This window comes from Homarus americanus, unplaced genomic scaffold (assembly GCF_018991925.1).
Source record: "Homarus americanus isolate GMGI-L3 unplaced genomic scaffold, GMGI_Hamer_2.0 scaffold32929, whole genome shotgun sequence".
NCBI classification, from domain to species: Eukaryota; Metazoa; Arthropoda; class Malacostraca; order Decapoda; family Nephropidae; genus Homarus; species Homarus americanus.
In genome coordinates, this window is record NW_024737097.1 from 5,372,533 (window position 1) to 5,397,651 (window position 25,119).

The 25,119-nt window shown below is 39.6% G+C and overlaps 1 protein-coding gene across 3 annotated transcripts in view; it reads left to right on the plus strand.

Annotated features, from left to right (window-relative positions):
- Positions 1-25,119, plus strand: part of LOC121873181 (collagen alpha-1(XV) chain-like) — a 231,290-nt gene that overhangs the window by 175,413 nt on the left and 30,758 nt on the right. For 2 of the 3 annotated variants that reach the window (XM_042376516.1, XM_042376517.1), the window contains one exon: positions 24,772-24,789. The exons of the other annotated variant lie outside the window; for it this stretch is intronic. In XM_042376516.1, the coding sequence (XP_042232450.1) occupies positions 24,772-24,789 (18 nt within the window). The remainder of the gene's footprint in view (positions 1-24,771; positions 24,790-25,119) is intronic. 3 annotated transcript variants of the gene reach the window in all.

Below are 25,119 nucleotides of genomic sequence, written 5' to 3' on the forward strand. Positions count from 1 at the left end.
TATATTTAGGAAACTGTTACCAGTAACATATAAAACCACACAGGGAAAGGGAAACACTGGAGCACCTTAGCTTTCATCTTTATTCAAGACATCTTCAGAAGCAACTGAATTTACAGGGACTGAGAAAGGCTTATATACAATCAGTGAGCTTACATAATATCAGGTCAGGTCAATAACATGGGATCCACTAATCCACACACCACCTCCAAAGCAAACGAAAGAAGAGCTTATAAAAAAATGGGTGACAACAACAGGTCAGGTCAAAAACATGAGACCCACTAATCATTTACCTACATCCACCTCAAATGCTTTCAAAGCATTGTTTACCTTAGACCAGTTATTATGCATTAATTAATACCCGAACATCATAACTTCACACACACACAACATCGAGTTTATAATCTTGTGTGAGACACTGTGAGTTGGAGGGAAGGGGGAGGGAGGGAGGGAGGGAGGGAGGCTGGCTGTTGTGTTTTATCATTGATAATATAAAATATTAAACGCTATATGTACGGGGTCTGGGAGAAAGGAAAGCCGGGTGGCGAGCGACTCGTTTATTCCTTAAGGACTCTGGAATACAACTGACACTCAAGTTATACCGGCTGGCTTGTGGCTGCCGGACAGCTGTAGAACATCCGCAGGACAAGAACACATATACTGTACATATGAAAAAGAATGTCTACAGTTTCTCACTGAACACAGTCAACCAGCCACTTAGGCTGCAAAATCTTTCTCTTGGGGCGACCAGCTGCTTGTAACGACGGCTGAGATGGTGCTGGGGGAGGCTGGGCAATCTGCCGTGTGGCAGGCAACTTGGGTGAAGGTGTAGTGGGCGTTGACAAGTCCACGACCTGCAGGTGCTTCCTGTTTCTGACTGACAGGCGCCCACTACCGTCTAACTTAAGTGTGTACAGTACTGGCAGTGTGGCAAAACTTCCGTCATGACTCCCATCCAGTCCCAGAAGTTGGAAGCTTGGTTCTGTATCTGGACATGGGCGCCTGGCGTCAAAGGCACCAGCCTCCTGGTGGCGCCCTGTCGAAGAATGGACTGCTGCTTGCTGGCCAACTGCAGCTCTCTGTTACGGAGAGTCTGATACCATTGCCTGTCCACCTTGTAGTGCTGCCTGGTTGATGGTACCCCATCACATAACTGCCTCCCTGTGGCCAATTTAGCTGGGGACTTGTTCGTCCCATAAAGTGGGGTGTTTAAATACTGAAGGATGGCCATGGACGCCTTGTCGGTGTTGAGGCTCCCTCCTCCCACCAGTGTTGTCCCTGATGACCATTTTGGCAGTTTTGACAACCGCTTCCGCTCTGCTGTTGGACTGGGGGTACAGAGCGGAGAATAGATGTACTGACACGTCCTATCGCCTGAAGAAGCTGGTCATCTCTTCACTCACAAGATTAGTGCCTCCTTCGGTGGAGACCTGTTCAGGGACCCCACCTGGTAAAGAAGTTCTTGAGCTGGGACAAAATCCTGGCAGAAGTGGTACCATTGGGGAAATCGGCCACCTGAAGCCAACCAGTTAACCTATCAGCATAGGCCATGTACATGTGCCCCTCAAGCTGAAACATGTCGACCACCATATGCTGGAAAGGATAGTCTGGTGACGGTGTGAGAACCAGGGCTTCACGTGGTAGCGATGGGGCATGTATGTCACAGGAAGAACAAGAAGAACTGTGGAACTGAAGGTTGTCTTCCAAGCTGGGCCAGTAAACTAACTGCCTGGCTCTCCGCAGCATAGAGTCCAGTCCTTAGTGGCCAGCATGTCGGTTGGCTGCTACCTGGTAGTGTAGGCTCTCGGAGATGACCAGGCGAACTCTGCCGGAGGCAGGTAAATTTTTGAGACTTATGAGGCTGCCAGTCGTCAGCTAGGCCCCTGGCCACCAACAGCTGATAAACTGGGTCAGCAGGGGCAGCTTTCCTGATTGTCTCCTCATCCATGACAAGGCCGTCCATGTCCAGTTCTGCGAAGGTGACACAGGCCATGGCCACCAACATGTCCTTGTCGTGGTGAGCGCCGAGGGTGTCAGGGGATGACTGGAGGGTGGGGTAGCGCGGCAGGAAGTTGGCAGCAGTTTCTCTTCCCGGGCAGATACTTAACTTGAACCTTATATTGTAAGGTCTTTTCCTTGAACCATAAGAGCCTGGGGTTGATGCTATCTGTAAGTGCCCTGTCCCACAGAAGCTTGATGAGGGAACTGTGGTCTGTGATGAGGGTTAAGTTTGGGCATCCAGGCAGAAACAACCGGGCCATTTCAAGGAACCATACTACTGCCAGCACCTCCCCTTCCACAGCAGCGAAGCCTGTCTCGGTGGGGATAAGGTGGCAGCTGCCACAAAGAGCAAGGCGCCACATACTTTTGCAGCGGAATGGCATGTTGGCGGAGAAGCAGGTGCAGTGCTGCTGGAGGAGGGCAAAACCAATTCCTTCCTTGCTCCAGTCGGTGACGGCGGCCGTGGGTCTGGTCTTATCATAATAAAATAGGCCATCTCTGACCAGCTGGCAAATGGTGTCCTGAGTCTGACAGAACTTAGCCTGCAGATTACATCTCCAATTCGCACTTCTCAGAGGCTGCAGAGGCAGATACTCTTGGGGACGGCTCCTGGCCCTGCAGGGAGACAGCGGCAAGGCTGGCTTGCAGCGACTGGATGGCTTGTTTTTGAGCGGCTAGCACAGACTCTGCTTGAACCACGAATGGCGCAAGGCTGTGGGGCATGACAGCCAGGGATCTGCAGGCCCAGGGAGTGATGGAGGCAAGTCTGCCTGAAGTAGCCATGGTGAGAAGGGGCATAGGCTCCACGAAGGTCTTTCACTGCACCATGTATGGTATCTGGAAGAAAGGTAAGCCAGGCGGCGATCATTACATTTACTCCTTAAGGACTCTGGAATAGAACTGACACTCAAGTTGTAATGGCTCTCCTGTGGCTGCCGGACAGCTGTAGAACGGCAGCAGAGGTAGAACATGTTTTTGGGTCATACACATTATGGGACATCCGACACTGTAGAAAAAAATATTACGGTATACATAATTTGACATAAAAATTACATGACAAGCTGAATAATAATGCAAATTTTTTACCCAGACCTCTCCACTGAGAGTAGGCTCTCTCTCTCTCTCTCTCTCTCTCTCTCTCTCTCTCTCTCTCTCTCTCTCTCTCTCTCTCTCTCTCTCTCTCTCTCTCTCTCTCTCTCTCTCTCTCTCTCTCTCTCTCTCTCTCTCTCTCTCTCTCTCTCTCTCTCTCTCTCTCTCTCTCTCTCTCTCTCTCTCTCTCTCTCTCTCTCTCTCTCTCTCTCTCTCTCTCTCTCTCTCTCTCTCTCTCTCTCTCTCTCTCTCTCTCTCTCTCTCTCTCTCTCTCTCTCTCTCTCTCTCTCTCTCTCTCTCTCTCTCTCTCTCTCTCTCTCTCTCTCTCTCTCTCTCTCTCTCTCTCTCTCTCTCTCTCTCTCTCTCTCTCTCTCTCTCTCTCTCTCTCTCTCTCTCTCTCTCTCTCTCTCTCTCTCTCTCTCTCTCTCTCTCTCTCTCTCTCTCTCTCTCTCTCTCTCTCTCTCTCTCTCTCTCTCTCTCTCTCTCTCTCTCTCTCTCTCTCTCTCTCTCTCTCTCTCTCTCTCTCTCTCTCTCTCTCTCTCTCTCTCTCTCTCTCTCTCTCTCTCTCTCTCTCTCTCTCTCTCTCTCTCTCTCTCTCTCTCTCTCTCTCTCTCTCTCTCTCTCTCTCTCTCTCTCTCTCTCTCTCTCTCTCTCTCTCTCTCTCTCTCTCTCTCTCTCTCTCTCTCTCTCTCTCTCTCTCTCTCTCTCTCTCTCTCTCTCTCTCTCTCTCTCTCTCTCTCTCTCTCTCTCTCTCTCTCTCTCTCTCTCTCTCTCTCTCTCTCTCTCTCTCTCTCTCTCTCTCTCTCTCTCTCTCTCTCTCTCTCTCTCTCTCTCTCTCTCTCTCTCTCTCTCTCTCTCTCTCTCTCTCTCTCTCTCTCTCTCTCTCTCTCTCTCTCTCTCTCTCTCTCTCTCTCTCTCTCTCTCTCTCTCTCATGTAGATCCACAATGTTCTGAAAAAATCATTAAAATTATCACAACCTGTACTGAAATGTACTAATTTAATTACAAAAAAACATAAATTTTAACAACACATTGGTGTACTCAATTTGTATGCAAAAGTACTGTACTATGGTAAAGGACTAAAATTTTTGTCTTTAGGCAGCTATCAAACAGGGAGGTTCTACCGCCTGGGAAGTTATTGGAAGCATAATGTATTGTCTAATGGTAGACCCTACTGCCATATGGCATCACGAAAATTGTGACCAAGTCCCAGATTGCTGCTCTGACTCTGCCTCATTTACACACAATTGCAGGTTTTCAATTGTTCCTCTTACATTGACAACACAACGTACCCCTAAGGATAGCAAGGGCGGCGAAGACAAACCCCAAAGGATTCTACCAAATGTACCAAACTAAAACACGAGAAAAGATTGGACCAATACGGTCAGATACCGGCGAGCTCACTGATACCGACGGAGAAATGAGCAATAATTTGAATAAATATTTTTCAACAGTTTTCACCACCGAAAATTTAAACATGATACCCGAGGCACCGACCCTATTCAGAGATAGTGAAGAAAACAAATTAAGCGAGATAGTAGTGACTAGTAATGATGTTAGTAAGCAAATAGGCAAACTAAAGCCTAATAAGTCACCTGGTCACGATGAGAAATTTGCCAGAGTACTAAAGGAATGTAAGGAAGAGCTTAGTATGCCCTTAGCTAAGTTGTTTAACATGTCCTTAAAAACAGGTGTAGTACCAGAATCCTGGAGGATAGCGAATGTAATATCGATTTTCAAGAAGGGGGATAGATCACTATCCTCTAACTATCGCCCAATCAGTCTAACATCAATAGTAGGCAAATTACTGGAAGCAATCATTTCAAACTCTATTCGAAATCACCTGGAGAAGCACCGATTGATCAATGATTCCCAGCATGGCTTCACAAGTGGACGTTCTTGTCTAACTAATCTATTAACATTCTTTTCATCAGTTTTCGAATTGGTGGACGAGGGGCACAATTATGATGTGGTCTATCTCGACTTTAGCAAAGCCTTCGACAGAGTCCCCCACGAAAGACTAATTAGAAAGGTAGAAGCTCATGGCATCAAAGGTAACATCCTTAAATGGATTAGGGCATGGTTACAGGACAGGAAACAGCGAGTGAGCATTAACGGCACTAAGTCCCATTGGAGCAACATCACAAGTGGAGTTCCCCAAGGCTCAGTACTTGGACCATTATTATTTATTATATACATAAACGACATAGATATCGGCATAGACAGCAACATAAGTAAATTTGCTGATGACACTAAAATAGGACGTGTTATTAAATCTGACGAGGACTCAGCAAAACTACAGGAAGATCTAAACAAATTTTTTGAATGGTCTGAAAAATGGCAGATGAAATTCAACGTGGACAAATGTAAAGTACTCAGTATAGGAGATGTAAACAGAGAAACCAGATGCCAGATGAACAACGATGCCATAGAGAAATCCGACTGTGAGAGAGATTTAGGAGTAATGATAAGTAGGAACCTTAAGCCAAGTAAACAATGTGTTTTTGCTCGTAACAAGGCTAATAAAGTACTTGGGTTCATACAAAGGAGTGTTAGTTACAAGACTAGCGAGGTCATCCTAAAACTGTATCTTGCTCTTGTGAGACCACACCTGGCTTACGCAGTTCAGTTCTGGTCACCATATTACAGAATGGATATAGAATCATTGGAAAGAATTCAGAGGAGAATGACAAGACTAATCCCGGGCATTAGGAACCTTGAGTATAGAGACAGGTTAAAGCACCTTAATTTGCACTCCTCGAGAGACGTAGAGCGAGGGGCGACCTGATAGAGGTGTATAAGTGGAAGTCAGGGCTAAACAAAGGGGACATTACAAAGGTACTCAAACTATCCAACCAGGAGCGAACTCGTAACAATGGTTTTAAATTAGACAAATTTAGATTTAGGCGTGAAATAGGTAAACACTGGTTTGGAAACAGAGTTGTGGATGAATGGAACAAATTACCAAATATCATCATTAACTCGAATACGCTGAATAGCTTCAAACATAGGTTGGATGCTTATATGAGCAATAGGGGTTGGGTGTAAACGGGACTGCCCAGTATGGGCCAATAGGCCCGCTGCAGTTTCCTCCATTCTTATGTTCTTATGTTCTTATATATCGTTTCTCACTATTGATTTTTTAAATTTTTGTATTTATTTATGGTTCTTTATTATTATTATTATTATTATTATTATTATTATTATTATTATTATTATTATTATTATTATTATTATTATTATTATTATTATTATTATTATTATTATTATTATATTTTGTCCCCAGGCCCTGATGTGCAAGTGCCCTGGTGGGCTAATCCCGTAAAAACACACACACAACTATAGGTATTGGATGTTTGTACTCAAATTAATTGCTATCTTGCAAGAATTCCAGTAATTCAAGTTATTTTCTGCTAAATCAAGTTTTTGACATTTTATAAGCGAAAAACTTAAACTGTATTGTATACTGTATTCCTCGCTGTTTGGAACATAATTCTTAACTAACTTGTTAGTTTAATGTATACAGGAAGACCTCATTATACAGAACCCCATTTTACATTATGTCATACCTATGAAAAGTTTATTTTAACACCCAAGTTCATTATATGGCAAATATTTACACAGTTACAGAAATTTTGGGGGAAATGGTAACTATTTAAAATGGCCTGCAAAAAAAAGGCATCCAAACTTCATTGAAATTAAATTTCACAAAAAATAAACAAAAAAGCACTTTAAGTTAAAATTACCGCCAGTACTGCCATTACTATTATCACTGCATGTCATCTACCCATGAGTGTGTTTACAAGAAAGAAAGTCCAGTAAACAGTACGTAGTGTCCAAAGCCCTTAAAGTGGAAATAAAACATTAAAGCATTTACCCATATTAGGTTGACCCCAATTGTTTATTATTATTTTTTTTTTGTAATTCAAGGTGCATTTACTGACGTTAAGTTGACCATAATTTTTTATTCCTTTTTTTTATTATAAAAAGAGATTATTCTTTGTATGTTAGATTTAAGAGAGTAAATGTGAACATATGTTCCCATTATTGAGGTCTAGGAAGCGAACAGGCAGTTACTATTATTCTAATATCCTAATTTTATGTAATTGGAACCTGCAGGCATTAAATTGGGTTGTTGACTTTTCACACACCATACATTAACTGATACATAATCAAGCCAGAGTGAAAGTTTTTCAAATTCAGATACACCTTGAATGAAAAAAAATCATGGAAGTGTGTGTGTGTGTATAATATAATAATAATAATAATAATAATAATAATAATAATAATAATAATAATAATAATAATAATAATAATAATAATAATGATAATAATTAACGGATTATTGAAAAAGATCATCAGCCCGAAGGCTAAAAATATACAGCTCTCCCCCAAAAAATTCGCAGGGGTTAGGTTCTCAAAATGGCCGCGAATTGCCAAAACCGCGAATAATATTTGCTGTCCTGGAGGGGTGGGGGTAAATTTTTACTTGTGTACAAAGAAATGGATATTCCCTTTATGAGTTTGCCCTTAGGACAATTATTTCTTTTACCTGTATTGTATATGTGTGTGTGCGCACACACACACACACACTAGAAGAACAGCCCAGTCCCAACTGCTATAAAAATTATCAACAACTTGTAATCAACCAGTGTGTACAGGTATATTCACTCCCAGTCAATCTTACCTCTTTGCACTTCTCCCCACATAATTATTATACAGTACATCATATTTGTATCACTTGAAGTTATTTGTTAATCAAGTGACCCATTCTCCAATTATGCAACTGTATATGTTCAGCCTTCCGGCTGCCATGCTCTTAATAAGCAGTTATTATTGTTATTATTATTACTGTATTATTATTATTATTACAGTATTATTGAAATGCATAAAATAAATAATAAAGGGGAAATCCTCTCACAAATAGTAAGAAACACGACAACAAAAAGTAATGTAGAAAAAATGCGAGTCAACCCTCAAGTCAACTCCGTGCTTTGTTATTAAAATTGAGTTGGTGGGGTTGCAATACGGCACCAGTGCCAGCTGGGTTGATACTATATCAAACTTACAGAATTTCTTTCGTAGCCATCTAGCCAACCCAACATGAAGGATGTCGGTAATTGTGGTGTAATACTGTATACGTTTTCACAATATGTATGTACTGTAGGATGGTGTGTGCATGTAAATGAGTAAAAATAAATGGAGAAGGTTATGTATATCTACCCAAAAATATGAGTTGAAGAAAACCTTAACACCTTAAAGCTTGGCCCAGTAGCCTGGTGGTTTCAATGATGAGCATTGAAAGGTATGTGTCAACAAAACTTACCAGTAATTTGGCGGTCAAACAGTAAAACATGGATGACAATGACTCTTTTCGTTGATTAATTAATACAATATTTTTGCCTAGCGTTAAAGGAAAACTGTGCCAAGAAAAACATGACACTCTCGGCACTGCTTATATTAGCTAATGCTCCAGGTCATCCAGATCACCTAAATGAATTGTTTGAACATGTATAAGTTGTTTTTCTTCCACCAAATAGCACGCCCATGCTTCAACTTATGGACCAAGGCGTTTTGGGTTAGGGTCATCTCGTATCCAAGACAACTTGTACCCAAGATAAATTGTAACCAAAAAAGTCAACTCGTACCCAAGACAACTCGTACCCAAGATAACTTGTACCCAACTCATGAGATAAGTCGTACCCAAGATTACTTACACCCAATTCAAGAGATAATCCATACCTATTAGTACAGTAAGTCCTCGCTTAACGTCGGGGTTACGTTCCTAAAAATGCAACGTTATACAAAAGAAAGTTAAGCAGATCAATTTTCCCTGTAAGAAATAGATCAAATACGGGAGTTACGTTCCTGAGCTTTCCTTTGTCCCATGAAATACATTACATATACAGAAAGTTATTGCCATTTCTATAGAAAATAATGCACACATGTACAACTACAGTACAACGTCGATATAACATGACATAAGTTCCAAGAGAGGTCGCTTTAAACCAAATTTGCACTAAATCGAAGTGTTGTTTCAATGGAATAATTTACCTGCAGATTGGTACTTGAAAGAAACACAAATAATAAAAAGACCAAGTCTACCCAGATGCACCACAGCCCATTTCCCATTTCCTAGAATAAACAAAACATTGTTTTTTGTAGCATTATGTAACAAACACTCATAAATCAACACAGCTAAAATTATTGGACATTAAATGGTCTGTTTATTAGCGATCAGCTGATGGGAAGATTGGGGGAGGGGTGGGGGAAGAGGTGAGGTGATATGTTTGACAGTTGATGCCAAGGTCTAGTGAAGTATTTATTTCTCTGACCTTAAGAGTGACTAAGTTTTCTCTTACAAAATGTCACTGAACAGACATGGGAGAATATAATTAACATTGCTGGAATTCTTATAAGATAGTGATTAGTTTGAATATAAACATGCTATAGTTTGCATTAGACATACAAATTTTAGTTCTAATTAATTCTATTACAAAGGGTTAAAATTTTTATCTCTTGTGCAAAATATGTAACGTTTATATTCAAAGTATTCGATGTCTTGCAAGGATTCTAGCAATGCAAATTATATTCTCCTAACTTTAGTCTGTGATATTGTATAAGATAAAAACTGTAAGCCTATAACTACCCAACCCTGGCTGGGAAAATTGGGGGGGGGGAGGTGACATGTTTGACAGTTGTGTCAAAGAGGAGGAGGAGGGTGGTGAATCACTGAGACTCTGTGCCAAGCCGAGAAAGCATAGCGCAGCCAGACGAGAGCGAGTGATGCACCATAAAATGTAGTCTGCGACTAGGCAAAACGACATAGTATTGGATCACCGGGACATTAAGCGAATTTTGTGTTTCGAAGGTTTAGCGACGTAGTACCGAAACAATGTTAAGTGGGACGACGTTAAGCGTGGATTTATTGTATATATACCAGGAAATTTCATCTTTAGCTATGATTACAAAAAAAAAGATTACCGGTATGTAAATCTTGTAGGAAAGTGCAGTGAAATAGGGAAATGTAATGTAGGCTTTAAAATGGTTGCATCTCATTACATAAATAAGTTATTCCGTTACACACACATTGCAATTTGCAGATTTCAGGCAAATAGATTTGGCAGTTTCAGTTTATAAACTGGGCGATGTAAACGATTAAAATGGTTATAAGTCAACAAATATAGACATGCATAAAAACAGATTGATTTTCCAGACCCAGCTTTTTGTCAAAAAAATCAGTTAGTATACAGTATATAATTCGGGGCTCCTCTCTGGTACTTCTTCCGGTATAATGAACTTGTTCTTTGGAGCGGCTGACATCGTGACATCGTCAGGAATTTCCTCCTTTGACATGTCAACGTCAAAAATGAAATACAGTAGTAATAAGGATATAAAAGAACGAAGAGTGAGAATATTGGCCAACGCATATACAATTAGTTATGTTATTGTATGTTAATGATACTCTGGATAGAATTGCTTAAAACACGAAGTACCATGTATACTTCATGTATACCAGCTGGATTCGGTAAAATGCTACTGACATCCACATAAGCAGCACGGGCAGTTCCCAATGAGAGGTTCACGGCGCCATCAGCTCGATGAACAGGCATTGTGTGAAATATCACATAGTCTAGAACTGATTTTAGTGCTCTTGTGGTATGGTCGGTAAAGTTCCCTGGTCCCATGCATTAGGTCGAGGGTTCGAGTCCTGGCTGGTGAGGTCGTTGATTATATGTTCAAAATCCGCGTGTTATATGGACTAAAAATGAATTACAGTATATATATATATATATATATATATATATATATATATATATATATATATATATATATATATATATATATATATATATATATATATATATATATATATATATATATATATATATATATATCAGTAGTACCCCGCTAACGCGGTCAATAAAACCCACAGGGTACCGTGTTAAGTGAAAACCGCGCTAAGTGAACAACAGAACATATGGGATTAATTCCAATAGAAACTGGCCCGACCCCCAAACTCCACTTTTTGACGACACATAACTATGTTGTAGTAAAAATTTTATCTTAACTTTATGATGGTATGAAAAAACAAGTAATATAGAAGAGGTTAGGTTAGGAAAAATAAAGGTTAAGTTAGGAAAACTAAAAGTTATGTTGAACACTTACGTTAGTAGAAGAGATGGGTCGGCGTACGGGGATGGAGGCTGGTTCCGAGGCAGAGGGCAGGCTACTGGCCCTCAGGTGAGTCACCATCACTGTCACCCACACTTGTTATGGCCTCCCTGACAAATCCCTCAAAGTCATCTTCACTGTCTCTACCTCTGTCACTATCACTGGCTTGGACTGGCTGTGGTGGGTTGCGGGCGAAGAACTCGGTTATGCTTTTTTGACGGCTGGTGTTTATGTTGTCTTGATACACCGTGATGTACGGCTCCATAGCCTGCACCAGCCGGGTATGGAAGACTTCATAGCGGTCATCGTCATTGTCGCGGGAAAGGAAGGACTTCATTTTCTCTGCACACTCCATGGCACCCATAATATCACTATGACTTAAACTGTGTTCTTCGGAGAATGACGCACCTTCTTCCTCCTCTTCACTGACGTGATCTTCTTCCAACATCTCGTCGGCAGTCACTTCAGGATCTCTGATCACCTCCAGGATGTCTTCGTTGGTGATCTCGGAGAAGCCTTCAGCTGTAATATTGAGCGCAGCTTCTCTGGCAAGGTCCACTGCTACTGCAACAGTCTGAACCTCACCAGTCACAGGTTCACTCCTCCTCTCACCTGGTATGCCATGCAACACATGTCTCCATGCGTGACGAATCGTAGCAATAGACAGCTGATCCCCATGCCTCCACCATGAAGTCTACAGCTTGTTTGACGTTAAACTTCTTCCAAAATTGTTTAACGACAACTTCTTGTGTCGCCACCTCTTGTTCCTTGTCCTCGTTGCTTTTACTCTCGCTGTTGGTGTCACCCAGCTTACGCAACTCATCCTTGGTGTTGGTAGAGTCGTTCAGGAGCTTGAACTTCTTTGCAGAGTATGCAGCTTTCACATTGCAGATCAACTCCTGGTTCATGGGCTGGATTAATGACGTAGTGTGGGAGGAAGGAAGACCACTTTTACGTTGGGGTGACGATCCATAAGTAGGGGCGAGTGTCCAGGTGCGTTGTCAAGGAGCAACAAAATGTTGAATGGAATATCCACGCCTTACGTGCGGTTAGCCAGTGGACATTAAGCTTGTTCATGTCCATATTCTTGTAGGCGTGCGGCTTGCGGGCTGTGTGAATCACCGATAACTTTGGTTTACAGGTACCGGATGCATTGGTGGTAAACAGGACGGTGATGCGTTCCTTCTGCATCTTCCGGCCCCGAATCTTGCTGGCATTCTTTACAACGAAGGTCTTGGACGGTAGCTTTTTCCAGAAAAGACCAGATTCGTCCATGTTAAACACCTGGTCGTCGGTGTACTGTCCTTCCTCCATAATCTCACGTATGAACGGAGGAAAATCTCTAGCCGCCACACAGTCAGCACTCGCTTCCTCACAACCAATGTTGATGTTGGTGATCTTGTTCCTCTTCTTAAACCTATGCAGCCAACCAGAGGAAGCATTGAAGGGTTTGGGCTCTGCAATTCCCAGCTTACGTGACACTGCTGTGTATAGCTCACGTGCGTACTCCTGCACTGAGCGCGTGTCCACCGCCATGTTGCGTCGCGCCTGACGAATCAAATAACTCACCAGCAAATTTTCCACTTTTGCCAGCACCCTGTTCTGGCAATACCTGATCGTTGAAGCACCTGCAGACTTTGTGATTTTCATGTGCTCTTTGATCTTGGCTGCATCCTTCTTGATAGTGCGAATAGTAGATTCGTTGACGCCATGCTGGCGCGCGAGATCAACTTGCCGTGTTCCTTTCACCAAATCTTGAATGATCTGGTACTTCACTTCGTAGCTTAGACCACGGCGTGTCTTCTTGGGCTTAGGGTGGCTGGGTCCAGGTAAGGAAAGGTCTCTCTCTGGTGGCGGTGGTGGTCCGGCGGAAGCCATTTCACAGAACAATGGGTTCACGTATACACGGAGTGGCCTGGAGAGATGAAACAGCCGCGGCTAGGTCAAGCGTCGTCTTTCCTCCCTCCCTCCCTCCCCAGGGTGGACACGTCATAATACTTTAAGCCAATTACAGCTAGCAGCAGAAGGGGGGTAGGGATGCATGGCCAATCACAGTCCGATACGGCATATGACGCCAGTGATAACGCAACAGAGACATGCACTGCGCAACCTTACAGCGCGGCTTGCCCAAGCGGAGGGAGGCGGGAGCAGGAGGGTGGGGCGAATCTAAAAATAGCGTCTCGAGCCGGACACTCGCGGCGTATACGTGGAAAAAACCCGCGTTAAGTGAAAGTTCGGCTCTGGCGAGGCACTGCGTATACGGTAAAACGCGCTAAGCAAAACCGCGTTAAGCGGGGTATTACTGTATATATATATATATATATATATATATATATATATATATATATATATATATATATATATATATATATATATATATATATATATATATATATATATATATATATATACACATTGTACCCCACTTAACGCGGTCAATTGAACCCAGAGGGTCCCGCGTTAAGTGAAATCCGCGTTAAGTGAACAACAGAACATATGGGATTAATTCCAATAGAAACCGGCCCGACCCCCAAACTCCACTTTTTGAACATACCTATGTTGTAGTAAAAATAACATCTTAATTTTATGATGGTACATGCACACAATTAATACTTAAGAGAAATAGAGAAATACAATCGCCAAGTTAATGTCCATTCAAATAATGGACTCAACTCCCTCCCTCCTCTCACACTACACTGCCGGCTCTTCTCTCAGAGAAATTTTTGGGGAAAACCACTAAATTTTAATAAATAATACCTCAAACTAAAGTTAGGATAATACAATTGACATTGCTGGATTCCTTGTAAGACCAGGAATATTTTGAATATAAATGTCATATATTTTGCACAAAAGATAACATAGTTACCTAGAGAAAAATTTTTATCTAAAATTTGTATGTTTAATGCAAAATATATGATGTTTATATTCAAAATGATCACCAAATTATAAGAATTCCAGCAATGTAAATTATATTCTGACCGGGTAATTTGTATGAATTTTATGAGCTAAAACAAATATCTTCAGTTAATAAAAAAAAAATAATCTTCACAACACTATCTGTCAATCAAAGTACCCCACCTTGCCTCCCCCCTCTTCCAACCGCGCGGTCAGTCCCAACCCTCCCCCCCACCCCCACCAATCCTCCCTTCCAGGGTTTTTAACATTTAGTATTAAATAATACCTCAGATTAAAGTTAGGATAATATAATTGACATTGCTGGATTCCTTGTAAGACCAGGAATATTTTGAATATAAATGTCATATATTTTGCACAAAAGATAACATAGTTACTCTGAGAAAAATTTTATCTAAAATTTGTATGTCTAATGCAAAATATATGATGTTTATATTCAAAATGATCATCAAATTATAAGAATTCCAGCAATGTAAATTATATTCAGACCGGGTAATTTGTATGAATTTTATGAGCTAAAACAAATATCTTCAGTTAATAAAAAAAAAAAAATTCTTCACAGGGTAACAGATGGCGGTCGGTCCCTCCCTCCCCCCCACCCCCCACCAACCGTCCCAAGGAGATGTGTGGGATAACCACTAAATTTTAATAAATAATACCTCAAACTAAAGTTAGGATAATATAATTGACCACGCGGTTGGCAGAGGGGGGCAGGCAAGGTGGGGTACTTTGATTGACAGATAGTGTCGTGAAGAATATTTTTTTTTTTATTAACTGAAGATATTTGTTTTAGCTCATAAAATTCATACAAATTACCCGGCCAGAATATAATTTACATTGCTGGAATTCTTACAATTTGGTGATCATTTTGAATATAAACATCATAGATTTTGCATTAGACATACAAATTTTAGATATGATGTTTACTCTGAGTAAATATGTTATCTTTTGTGCAAAGTATATGACATTTATATTCAAAATATTTCTGGTCTTACAAGGAATCCAGCAATGTCAATTGTATTATCCTAACTTTAGTTTGAGGTATTATTTATTAAAATTTAGTGGTTTTCCCCCAAAAATTTCTCAGAGAGGGAAGAGCCAGCAGTGTTGTGTGAGAAGAGGGGGAGGGAGTTGAGTCCATTATTTGAATGGACATTAACTTGGCGACTGTATTTATCAATTTTTCTTAAGTATTAATTGTGTGCATGTACCATCATAAAATTAAGATGTTATTTTTACTAGAGCATAGGTATTGTGTCAGAAAAAGTGGAGTTTGGGGATCGGGCCAGTTTCTATTGGAATTAATCCCATATGTTCTGTTGTTCACTTAGAGCGGTTTTCACTTAACACGGTACCCTGTGGGTTTTATTGACCGCGTTAAGTGGGGTACTACTGTATATATATATAATATATATATATATATATATATATATATATACAGTGACCCCTCGGTTAACGAACTCAATCCGTTCCAGAAGGTCGTTCGTTAACCGAAAAGTTCGTTAACCGAAACCATTGTTTCAATGGGTTTTTGGGTAATTGGTTCCAGCTCACCGAAAATTTCCTAAATTCAACAAAAATGGTAGAAAAGTTCACTTACTTTGAGGTGTGTATGTAGAAGGCTCCTGGATGATGATGATGATGATGGGAATTACAATGGGGGTGGAGGAGAAGGAAGAAGAGAAGGCATTGGGGTGGAAGAGAAGTCACCCCATGGCACCATTTCACCCATAAAATTTTAGTTCTCTTGGTGTATTTCAAGATTATTTTCTTTAAATCAACACTGTACTGCATTATATATTGTCAATATGTCAAATATATTTCAAAATGACCAATAATTTGCTTGGAAACACAGAAAAAAGCATTTAGTTGAAGAGAGTCTCAAGCAAGATGTTACCTCCAGTGAAAACAGAGAGACTAACGCCTGTTTGCTGTGTTAAGAGGCTGGATGCTGCGCTTTAAACTAGTCACTTTACCTTCAATTATGTTCAATAATTGTTAAAATGACTAAAAAATTGAATATTAAACTTTTAAAATTATTGAATAGTATAAACTTCTTGATATTTACTAAAATAGTTAGGAATTTAAGCCCTAGAACCGATTATTGTATTGGCGGACTGATACTTAAGCTGGTTGCCCGGCCAGTGCAAGCGAAAACGTGTTGAGGTCGGTTCGTAAGAAATTCGTTAACCGAATTTTTGTTCGTTAACCGAATTGAAGATCCTTATGGAAGGCAGTTCGTTAACCGAAATTTCGTTATCCGAGGCGTTCGTTAAACGAGGGGTCACTGAAGATGTCTTGAATAAAGACGAAAGCTAAGGTACTCCGTTGTTTCCATTTTCCCGTGTGATTTTATCAAGATATATATATATATATATACAGTGGGGTATGCTATAACGAACGGATCCTACTACGAATATTCCTATAACGAACGGTTTTACCTATAAAATTGAGAATGCTATAACGAACGCAACTCCTACAACGAACGCGGATGAATACGGGACTATTTTGCCTGGCGCATGAATATTGTTGTACCGCGACCCACAACAAGAGCGTCAGGCGCCATCTTTGTCTCATTGTGTAGCCAGTGCACCACTGTTATTGTTGAAATTTCGTCTTTTGATGTGGAAATTCGCGTTATTTGTATAACTATTTTGTTATACAAGTATACAATTGTAACAATGAGTCGTCCAAAGCGAGTGAGAAAGCTAATAACCCTTGAAACTAAGAAAGAAATTGTAAAGAAACGTGAGAATGGAAGAAGCATTGCGAAACTTAGTGATGAATATGGGATGGCTAAATTGACTATATGTACGATTTTGAAGAATAAAGAGGAGTTAAAAACTGTGCAAGTGGCTAAGGGAATCTTTAGACTTAGCAAAGCAAAGTGTAATGTGATTGAAGAGATGGAAAATTTACTCTTAGTGTGGATAAAGGAGAAAGAAATGGCAGGTGGTAACATTAGTGAAGCTATAATTTGTGAGAAGGCTAAACAATTGTTTGAGGACCTTAAAGCCAAGACTCCCAGTGGAAGTGATAGTGATGTGCCAGTGTTTAGGGGTACCTGCATGCTGAATAACACTAAGGTAAGATAAAGTACCGTATTTTTTACATTTTCCACAGAATTTTTTCAGTGTTAAGTGGTTGTATTTGGGGGCCTGGAACGGATTAATCCTATAACGAACGAATGCTATAACGAACGAGGTTCTGGAACCAATTACGTTCGTTATAGCATACCCCACTGTATATATATATATATAACAAAGAAGTATGTGTGTTTGTGTGTCCGCACTAGAATCTCGGAATCTACTTTACCGATCTGTAGTGATGATGATGGATGGTGTTATATGTAGTGATGATGGATGGTGTTATATGTAGTGATGATGGATGGTGTTATATGTAGCGATGATGGATGGTGTTATATGTAGTGACGATGGATGGTGTTATATGTCGTGATTAGACAATAAAATAATAACAGTTTAATGCTGAAAATATATACTTTGCTGTACCGTTGTAGTGGAACTTGCATACACCGTTAATGAACTATTGATGCAAGAAGAAGTTTTGGGGACTGAACAGTGAGACAATGTGGAACCTCCCAGAGGGTGGCGTCCTACCGTGGCCTAGCGAATGAGCAGCCCGGACCAAACTTGGCATGGATAGCAAGTGTCATGTGGGGATCTCAAAAAAACCCCAACCAACCCGATCCGACACACCCAACCCGACCCAACCCGTTAAACCACACAGAGGTTGAAAAGGATGTGGAAATGTTGTAAAGTCCTCAACTGAGCTCACTAACATGGTCTACCCAAACATTATCCACCACTACAAGGATCACAAGTGGCTGCGTGAACGCGCAATTCTGGCACCAAAGAATGAAACAGTGGCTGAAATCAACATGACTCTACTCAGACAGCATCAAGGCAGTGAGACCTCATTCAAATCTGTTGATACAGTAATCGACCAGGGCCAAGCAGTCCAGTACCATGCAGAATTCCTTAATTCTTTGGAGCCCGCTGGAATGCCTTATCACCACCTCACTCTCAAGATTGAACTCCTATAATGCTCTTAAGAAATCTTGAACCTAGCGAAAGAGCCGCCGGGAGGGCGGCGATTCCGCTAGTATATATATATAACGAAGAGGAAAACATCTTGACCAAGTTGGGCTTTTTTTTAATCGCTAACGTTTCGGAAATAATCATTTTCCATCATCAGAGCCTAGAAAACAAAAGTTTTGAGAAAGTTTTAAAAATACAGGTGATATACAATAAAAACATAACATTATACGATAATTTACCTTCGATAAAATTTCAAAAAACAGCAATCCAATTTAAAACCAACAAAAATGACGAGAGACCTACATATAAAGCTAAAATCAGGAATAAAAAGTGTGAAATAAAATATACAGGGGGGTATTACCTTAATTCAGACGAGCCTTAGTGCGAAAAACACAAAAAATTTTCAGGAAGCCATATCACAAATGGATGGCTTTTCTTTATACTGGTGCAAGGCTTCCATAATGAGGAGGTCCGTCTCACAATCGCTCCTGCCAAGAACTGAGAAATTGGACGGCGAAAACGGGTGGTCATGTTGGTGGGCGTGGTTACGAATAGCTGAATGTGGTGGTTGTGTGATTAACTGGCCTGTTCGAACGGAACGGCCCAATTGTTCATGGATGCGAGTTATCAAATGTCTTTTAGTTTTACCTATATATGCTGCCCTACAGCTAGCACACGTAAATTGATAAACAACTGAGGATTGCAGGTGTGTGGGTATGGTGTCTTTAATTTTGAAGAATTTTTTAATTGAACTCTGGGTTGTAAAGATTAGTCTAAGAGAAATTTGTGGATAGAATTCATTGAAAAACTTCTTAAGTTTATTTCTAAGGGTGAAACTGAGTGGGCCTGTGTACGGGATAGAATATTTAGGGACTGTGTGGATTTGAGGCTGTGTGGGACTAAAAAAACCTATTAAGGGTTTTGCCAATATAAGTATCTGTAAATCTCTTAGGGAAACCATTGTTAAAGAGTAGTTCTTTTATGTATTTTAGTTCAATGTCCAAGTGGAAATAGCATATTAAAGGCTCTGTTGGTAAGAGTACGTACTAGATTACGTTTGTAAATAAGAGGAATAAAAGATGAAAATTTTGAACTCAAACCAGTGAAAGTTGGTTTTCTGTATAAGGCTGTCTCGAAACTATTATGAAGACGGTGGATATTAACATCAAGGAATGGAAGAATATTTTTCCTTTTCAAATTCACAAGTAAATTTGATGTTGCCATGTTTCGAATTTAAATAATTTAGGAACATAGGGACGTGATCAAGTGATCTGAAAATTAAAAGTGTCATCAACATACCGACGATAGAACAAAGGCTTAAATTGGGGGGAACATTCGGTTAGCCAAAGCTTCTCGTGGTGACAGAGGAAAGCGTTGGCCAACGTGGGACCTAAAGGTGAACCCATAGGCTATGGGCCATAGCAACACCATCACATTGTTTATAACTTATAAGGCTTGTCTGAATTAAGGTAATACCCCCCTGTATATTTTATTTCACTCTTTTTATTCCTGATTTTAACTTTGTATGTAGGTCTCTCGTCATTCTTGTCGGTTTTAAATTGGATCGCTCTTTTTTAAATTTTATCGAAGGTAAATTTTCGTATAATGTTATGTTTTTATTGTATATCTATATTTTTTAAACTTTTTCAAAACTTTTGTTTTCTAGGCTCTAATGATGGAAAATTATTATTTCCGAAACGTTCGCGATTAAAAGAAGCCTAACTTGGTCAAGATATTTGTGTTTTCCCTGGTTCTCCTCTTCGTTATAAAACTACGCTTTCCAATAACAAGTCCATTGCTGAAGTTTTATATATATATATATATATATATATATATATATATATATATATATATATATATATATATATATATATATATATATATATATATATATATATATATATATATATACACCTTGATTTGTATTACTCTCTCTAGTCTGTACTCACCCCTGAAGATGTGAATTACACGAAAGCGCTTGGGAACTTCGTGTTTTCTTCTTTCCTTGTGGTTATCAGCATATATCACAGTGATTTACTTGCATATATATATATATATATATATATATATATATATATATATATATATATATATATATATATATATATATATATATATATATATATATATATATATATATATATATATATATATATATATATATATATATATATATATATACACACCTCGTCATTGCATTATGGGCAAGGTCGTGACGGACATAAACAGGAACAAGATGAAATATTAATAAAAAATTAATCTGAGAAGTTAACAAACTTCCGATAGTTTATAGGCCTCCCTTTTCTCTTGATACATTCCTGCAAGCTTGAAGGAACTGACTCTGCCAAGTTGTGGATTATTTGTGGGACTAAATTATTCCACTCCTCACGAATGGCTGCCTCCAGCTTGGGGACGGTATTTGTGTCCTTGCCTTGTAGACGAAGCTTGGTAAATGCTCCACTTATTTTCTATTGGGTTAAGGTCAGGCAAATTGTTTGGCCAAACACTTATGAGGTCTACCTGACAGTCAACAAGCTACTATATTACAGATTTTTCTGTGTGACATGGGGTACCATACTGCATAAACACACCAACACAGCCTTTTTCAAAAGACCCGGGCAATTAATCACAAAGCAGCTCCAAGTTGTTAAATTGGTTCATCATCACATTCCTAGGTAGCACAACAAGATCACCAATTCCAAAGTACGAGAAGCAACTCCACACCATTAGTGTCTCAGGATGCTTAACTGTGCTAAAAGTGAACTTAGGGTCAAGCGAATCACTCCCAGGGCACCTGTTCACATCAAAAGTACGACTTCCAGTAAAAGAAAATGTTGCCTCGTCACTCCACAGCACACGTGCTGCCACTTGGTCATATCAGATTGAGCGTTAGAGGATAGTGGTCTATCTCCCTTCTTGAAAATCGTTATTAAATTTGCTATCCTCCAGGATTCTGGTACTACACCCGTTTTTAAGGACATGTTCAACAACTTTGCTAAGGGCATACTAAGCTCTTCCTTACATTCCTTTAATATTCTGGCAATTATCTCATTGGGACCTGGTGACTTATTAGGCTTTAGTTTGTCTATTTGCTTACTAACATCGTTACTAGTCACTACTATCTCTCTTAATGTATTTTCTTCACCATCTCTGTATAGAGTCAGTGCCTCAGGAATCATGTTTAAATTTTCGGTGGTGAAAACTGTTGAAAAATATTTATTCTCATTATTGATCATTTCTCTGTCGTTATCATTTAGCTCGCCGGTATCCGACTGTATTAGTCCAATCTGTTCTCCTGTTTTAGTTTGATACATTTGATAGAGTCCCTTGGGGTCTGACTTCGCCTCCCTTGCTACCTTCAATTCATTATTCCTCTTTGCTTTTCTTATCTCGGTCTTAACCCTACCGGCAATACCTTATAATAATCTCGGATGTAAACTTGACCATGATTTATTTTCCTACCTATAGCCTTCCTTTGTCCAATGATGTTCTTTAAATAATTATTTATCTATTTAGGGTCATTGTTGTTTGATCTGAGTTTTCTGTAAGGCATGTTGTGCCTTTGTGCATTAAATAACTCATTATTTAAATTGTTGTGGAACTCGTCAACCTGAGATCTTGTTATCAGGTCATCCTCAACCGTGAGGTCTCCAGGTAAGAACATAAGAACATAAGAACATAACATAAGAATGGAGGAAACTGCAGCGGGCCTATTGGCCCATACTGGGCAGTTTCATTTACACCCAACCCCTATTGCTCATATAAGCATCCAACCTATGTTTGAAGCTATCCAGCGTATTCGAGTTCATGATGATATTTGGTAACTTGTTCCATTCATCCACTACTTGGTTTCCAAACCAGTGTTTACCTATTTCGCTGATAAATCTAAATTTGTCTAATTTAAGACCATTGTTGCGAGTTTGCTCCTGGTTGGAAAGTATGAGTACCTTTGTAATGTCCCCTTTGTTTAGCCCTGACTTCCATTTATACACCTCGATCATGTCGCCCCTCACTCTACGTCTCTCCAGGGAGTGCAAATTAAGATGCTTTAACCTGTCTCTGTACTCAAGGTTCCTAATGCCCGGGATTAGTCTTGTTATTCTCCTCTGAATTCTTTCCAAGGATTCTATATCCATTCTGTAATACGGTGACCAGAACTGAACTGCTTAATCCAGGTGAGGTCTCACAAGCACAAGATATAATCGTAAGATGACCTCGCTAGTCTTGCAACTAACTCTCCTTTTATGAACCCAAGTACATTATTAGCCTTGTTACGAGCTAAAACACATTGTTTACTTGGCTTAAGGTTCCTACTTATCATTACTCCTAAATCTCTCTCGCAGTCGAATTTCTCAATGGCATCGTTGTTCATCTGGTAACTGGTTTCCCTGTATACATCTCCTATACTGAGTACTTTACATTTGTCCACATTGAATTTCATCTGCCATTTTTCAGACCATTCGAAAAATTTGTTTAGATCTTCCTGTAGTTTTGCGGAGTCCTTGTCAGTTTTAATAACACGTCCTATTTTAGTGTCATCAGCAAATTTACTTATGTTGCTGTCTATGCCGATATCTATGTCGTTTATGCATATAATAAATAATAATGGTCCAAGTACTGAGCCTTGGGGAACTCCACTAGTGACGTTCCTCCAATGGCATTTAGTGCCGTTAATGCTCACTCGCTGTTTCCTGTCCTGTGACCACGCTTTAATCCATTTAAGGATATTACGTTTGATACCATGTGCTTCTACCTTTCTAATTCGTCTTTCGTGGGGGACTCTGTCGAAGTCTTTGCTAAAGTCGAGATATACCACATCATAATTGTGCCCCTCGTCCACCGATTCGAAAACTGATGAAAAGAATGTTAATAGATTAGTTAGACATGAACGCCCGCTTGTGAAGCCATGTTGGGAATCATTGATCAATTGGTGCTTCTCCAGGTGATTTCGAATAGAGTTTGAAATGATTGCTTCCAGTAATTTGCCTACTATTGATGTTAGACTGATTGGGCTGTATTTAGAGGATAGTGATCTATCCCCCTTCTTGAAAATCGGTATTACATTCGCTATCCTCCAGGATTCTGGTACTACGCCTGTTTTTAAGGACATGTTAAACAACTTTGCTAAGGGCATACTAAGCTCTTCCTTACATTCCTTTAATACTCTGGCAAATATCTCATCAGGACCAGTTGACTTATTAGGCTTTAGTTTGTCTATTTGCTTACTAACATCGTTACTAGTCACTACTATCTCACTTCATTTGTTTTCTTCACTATCTCTGAATAGAGTCGGTGCCTCGGGTATCATGTTGAAATTTTCCGTGGTGGAAACTATTGAAAAATATTTATTCAGATTATTGCTCATTTCTCCGTCATTATTAGTTAGCTCGCCGGTATCTGACTGTATTGGTCCAATCTTTTCTCGTGTTTTAGTTTGATACATTTGTAGAATCCTTTGGGGTTTGTCTTTGCCTTCCGTGCTAGCTTCACTTCATTATTCCTCTTAGCTTTCCTTATCTCGGACTTAACCCTACTGGCCAATACCTTATAATAATCCCGGAGGTAAATTTCGCCACGATTTATCCTTCTTCCTATAGCCTTCCTTTGGCCAATAATGTTCTTTAAATAATTATTTATCCATTTTGGGTCATTGTTGTTTGATCTGAGTTTTTTGTATGGTATGTTCTGCCTTTGTGCATTAAGTAACTCATTATTTAATTTGTCGTGGAACTCGGCAACCTCAGATCTCGTTATCAGGTCGGTTTCAATTGTCAGTTCCAGGTAGTTCACCCCCAAGTGTGATACCCCTTCTCTCAACTGCCTCTTCAAAGTATCAAAGTTTGCCCTTCTGAAATCTGGGACTTTTGTGGAATTTTCCTTACGGCTGCCCTGAAAATCTAACTGGAATCTAATTTCTTTGTGATCGCTGTTTGCAAGTTCGTTCCCTACCTCGACATGACTAATGAGGTTTTCTCTGTTCGACAGAACTAAATAGAGTATATTAATACCCCAGGTGGGTTCGGTTATATGTTGACTTCCCACATATACACACTAATGCTCTTCATTTTTATTATTTTATTGTTTATGTTATATTTTATTTTTATTTTTAAGCTACATTAGAGTATTGTAATGATTTTTCTACATCTTTTGTAGTTTTTTACATCTAACAATATGCGAAGCATTTGGTCTGGCGAGTCGTCGACGTAGTTATAGCCAAGGCCCACCGCCTCCATGCACATTCACTTGTCACACGTACACATCCATGCTGTTCATATTTCTTATTTATAGCTTTATAATACATTTTCTTTAATTCCATGCCACATAATTTAAGTAGAGTGGAATAAGTGTTAAAGAAGTTCATTTTTCAGACACATGAATTTGCGAGGTCACCCTGTAACACTATGCATTGTAGGGTTTATGAATTGATCATTCATTATCTGTTACGCTCTTTACTATTTCATGATAATGAAGGTACACAACATATGTTACATTTTTCTGAACATGTTCTTAACTTGATATATTTCATGTCTTCCTATAGCCAGGACAGCTTACCAAGGTAAGTACACAATGTTGGAATATTTTTAATACAGATTTTTTATGTTTAACAATCTTAATCATGTTGAAGTAATGATTCCTATAACACATATTTAATTAAAAATTTTCAGTGAAGGGATGAACTCATATTGTTATATACAGGCAGTCCCCTGGTTACGAATGAGTTATGTTCTTGTGGACGTTCTTAAGTCGAAAATGTACATAAGTCAAAACACATACCCTATGTGTATATTGTACTTCCAGAACAATGTTTAAAATCCCACTACAGTATATCATATAATAGCCTAAGTCCTTATACTGTATACTTCTAAAATCATTTAATTTAAAAGAA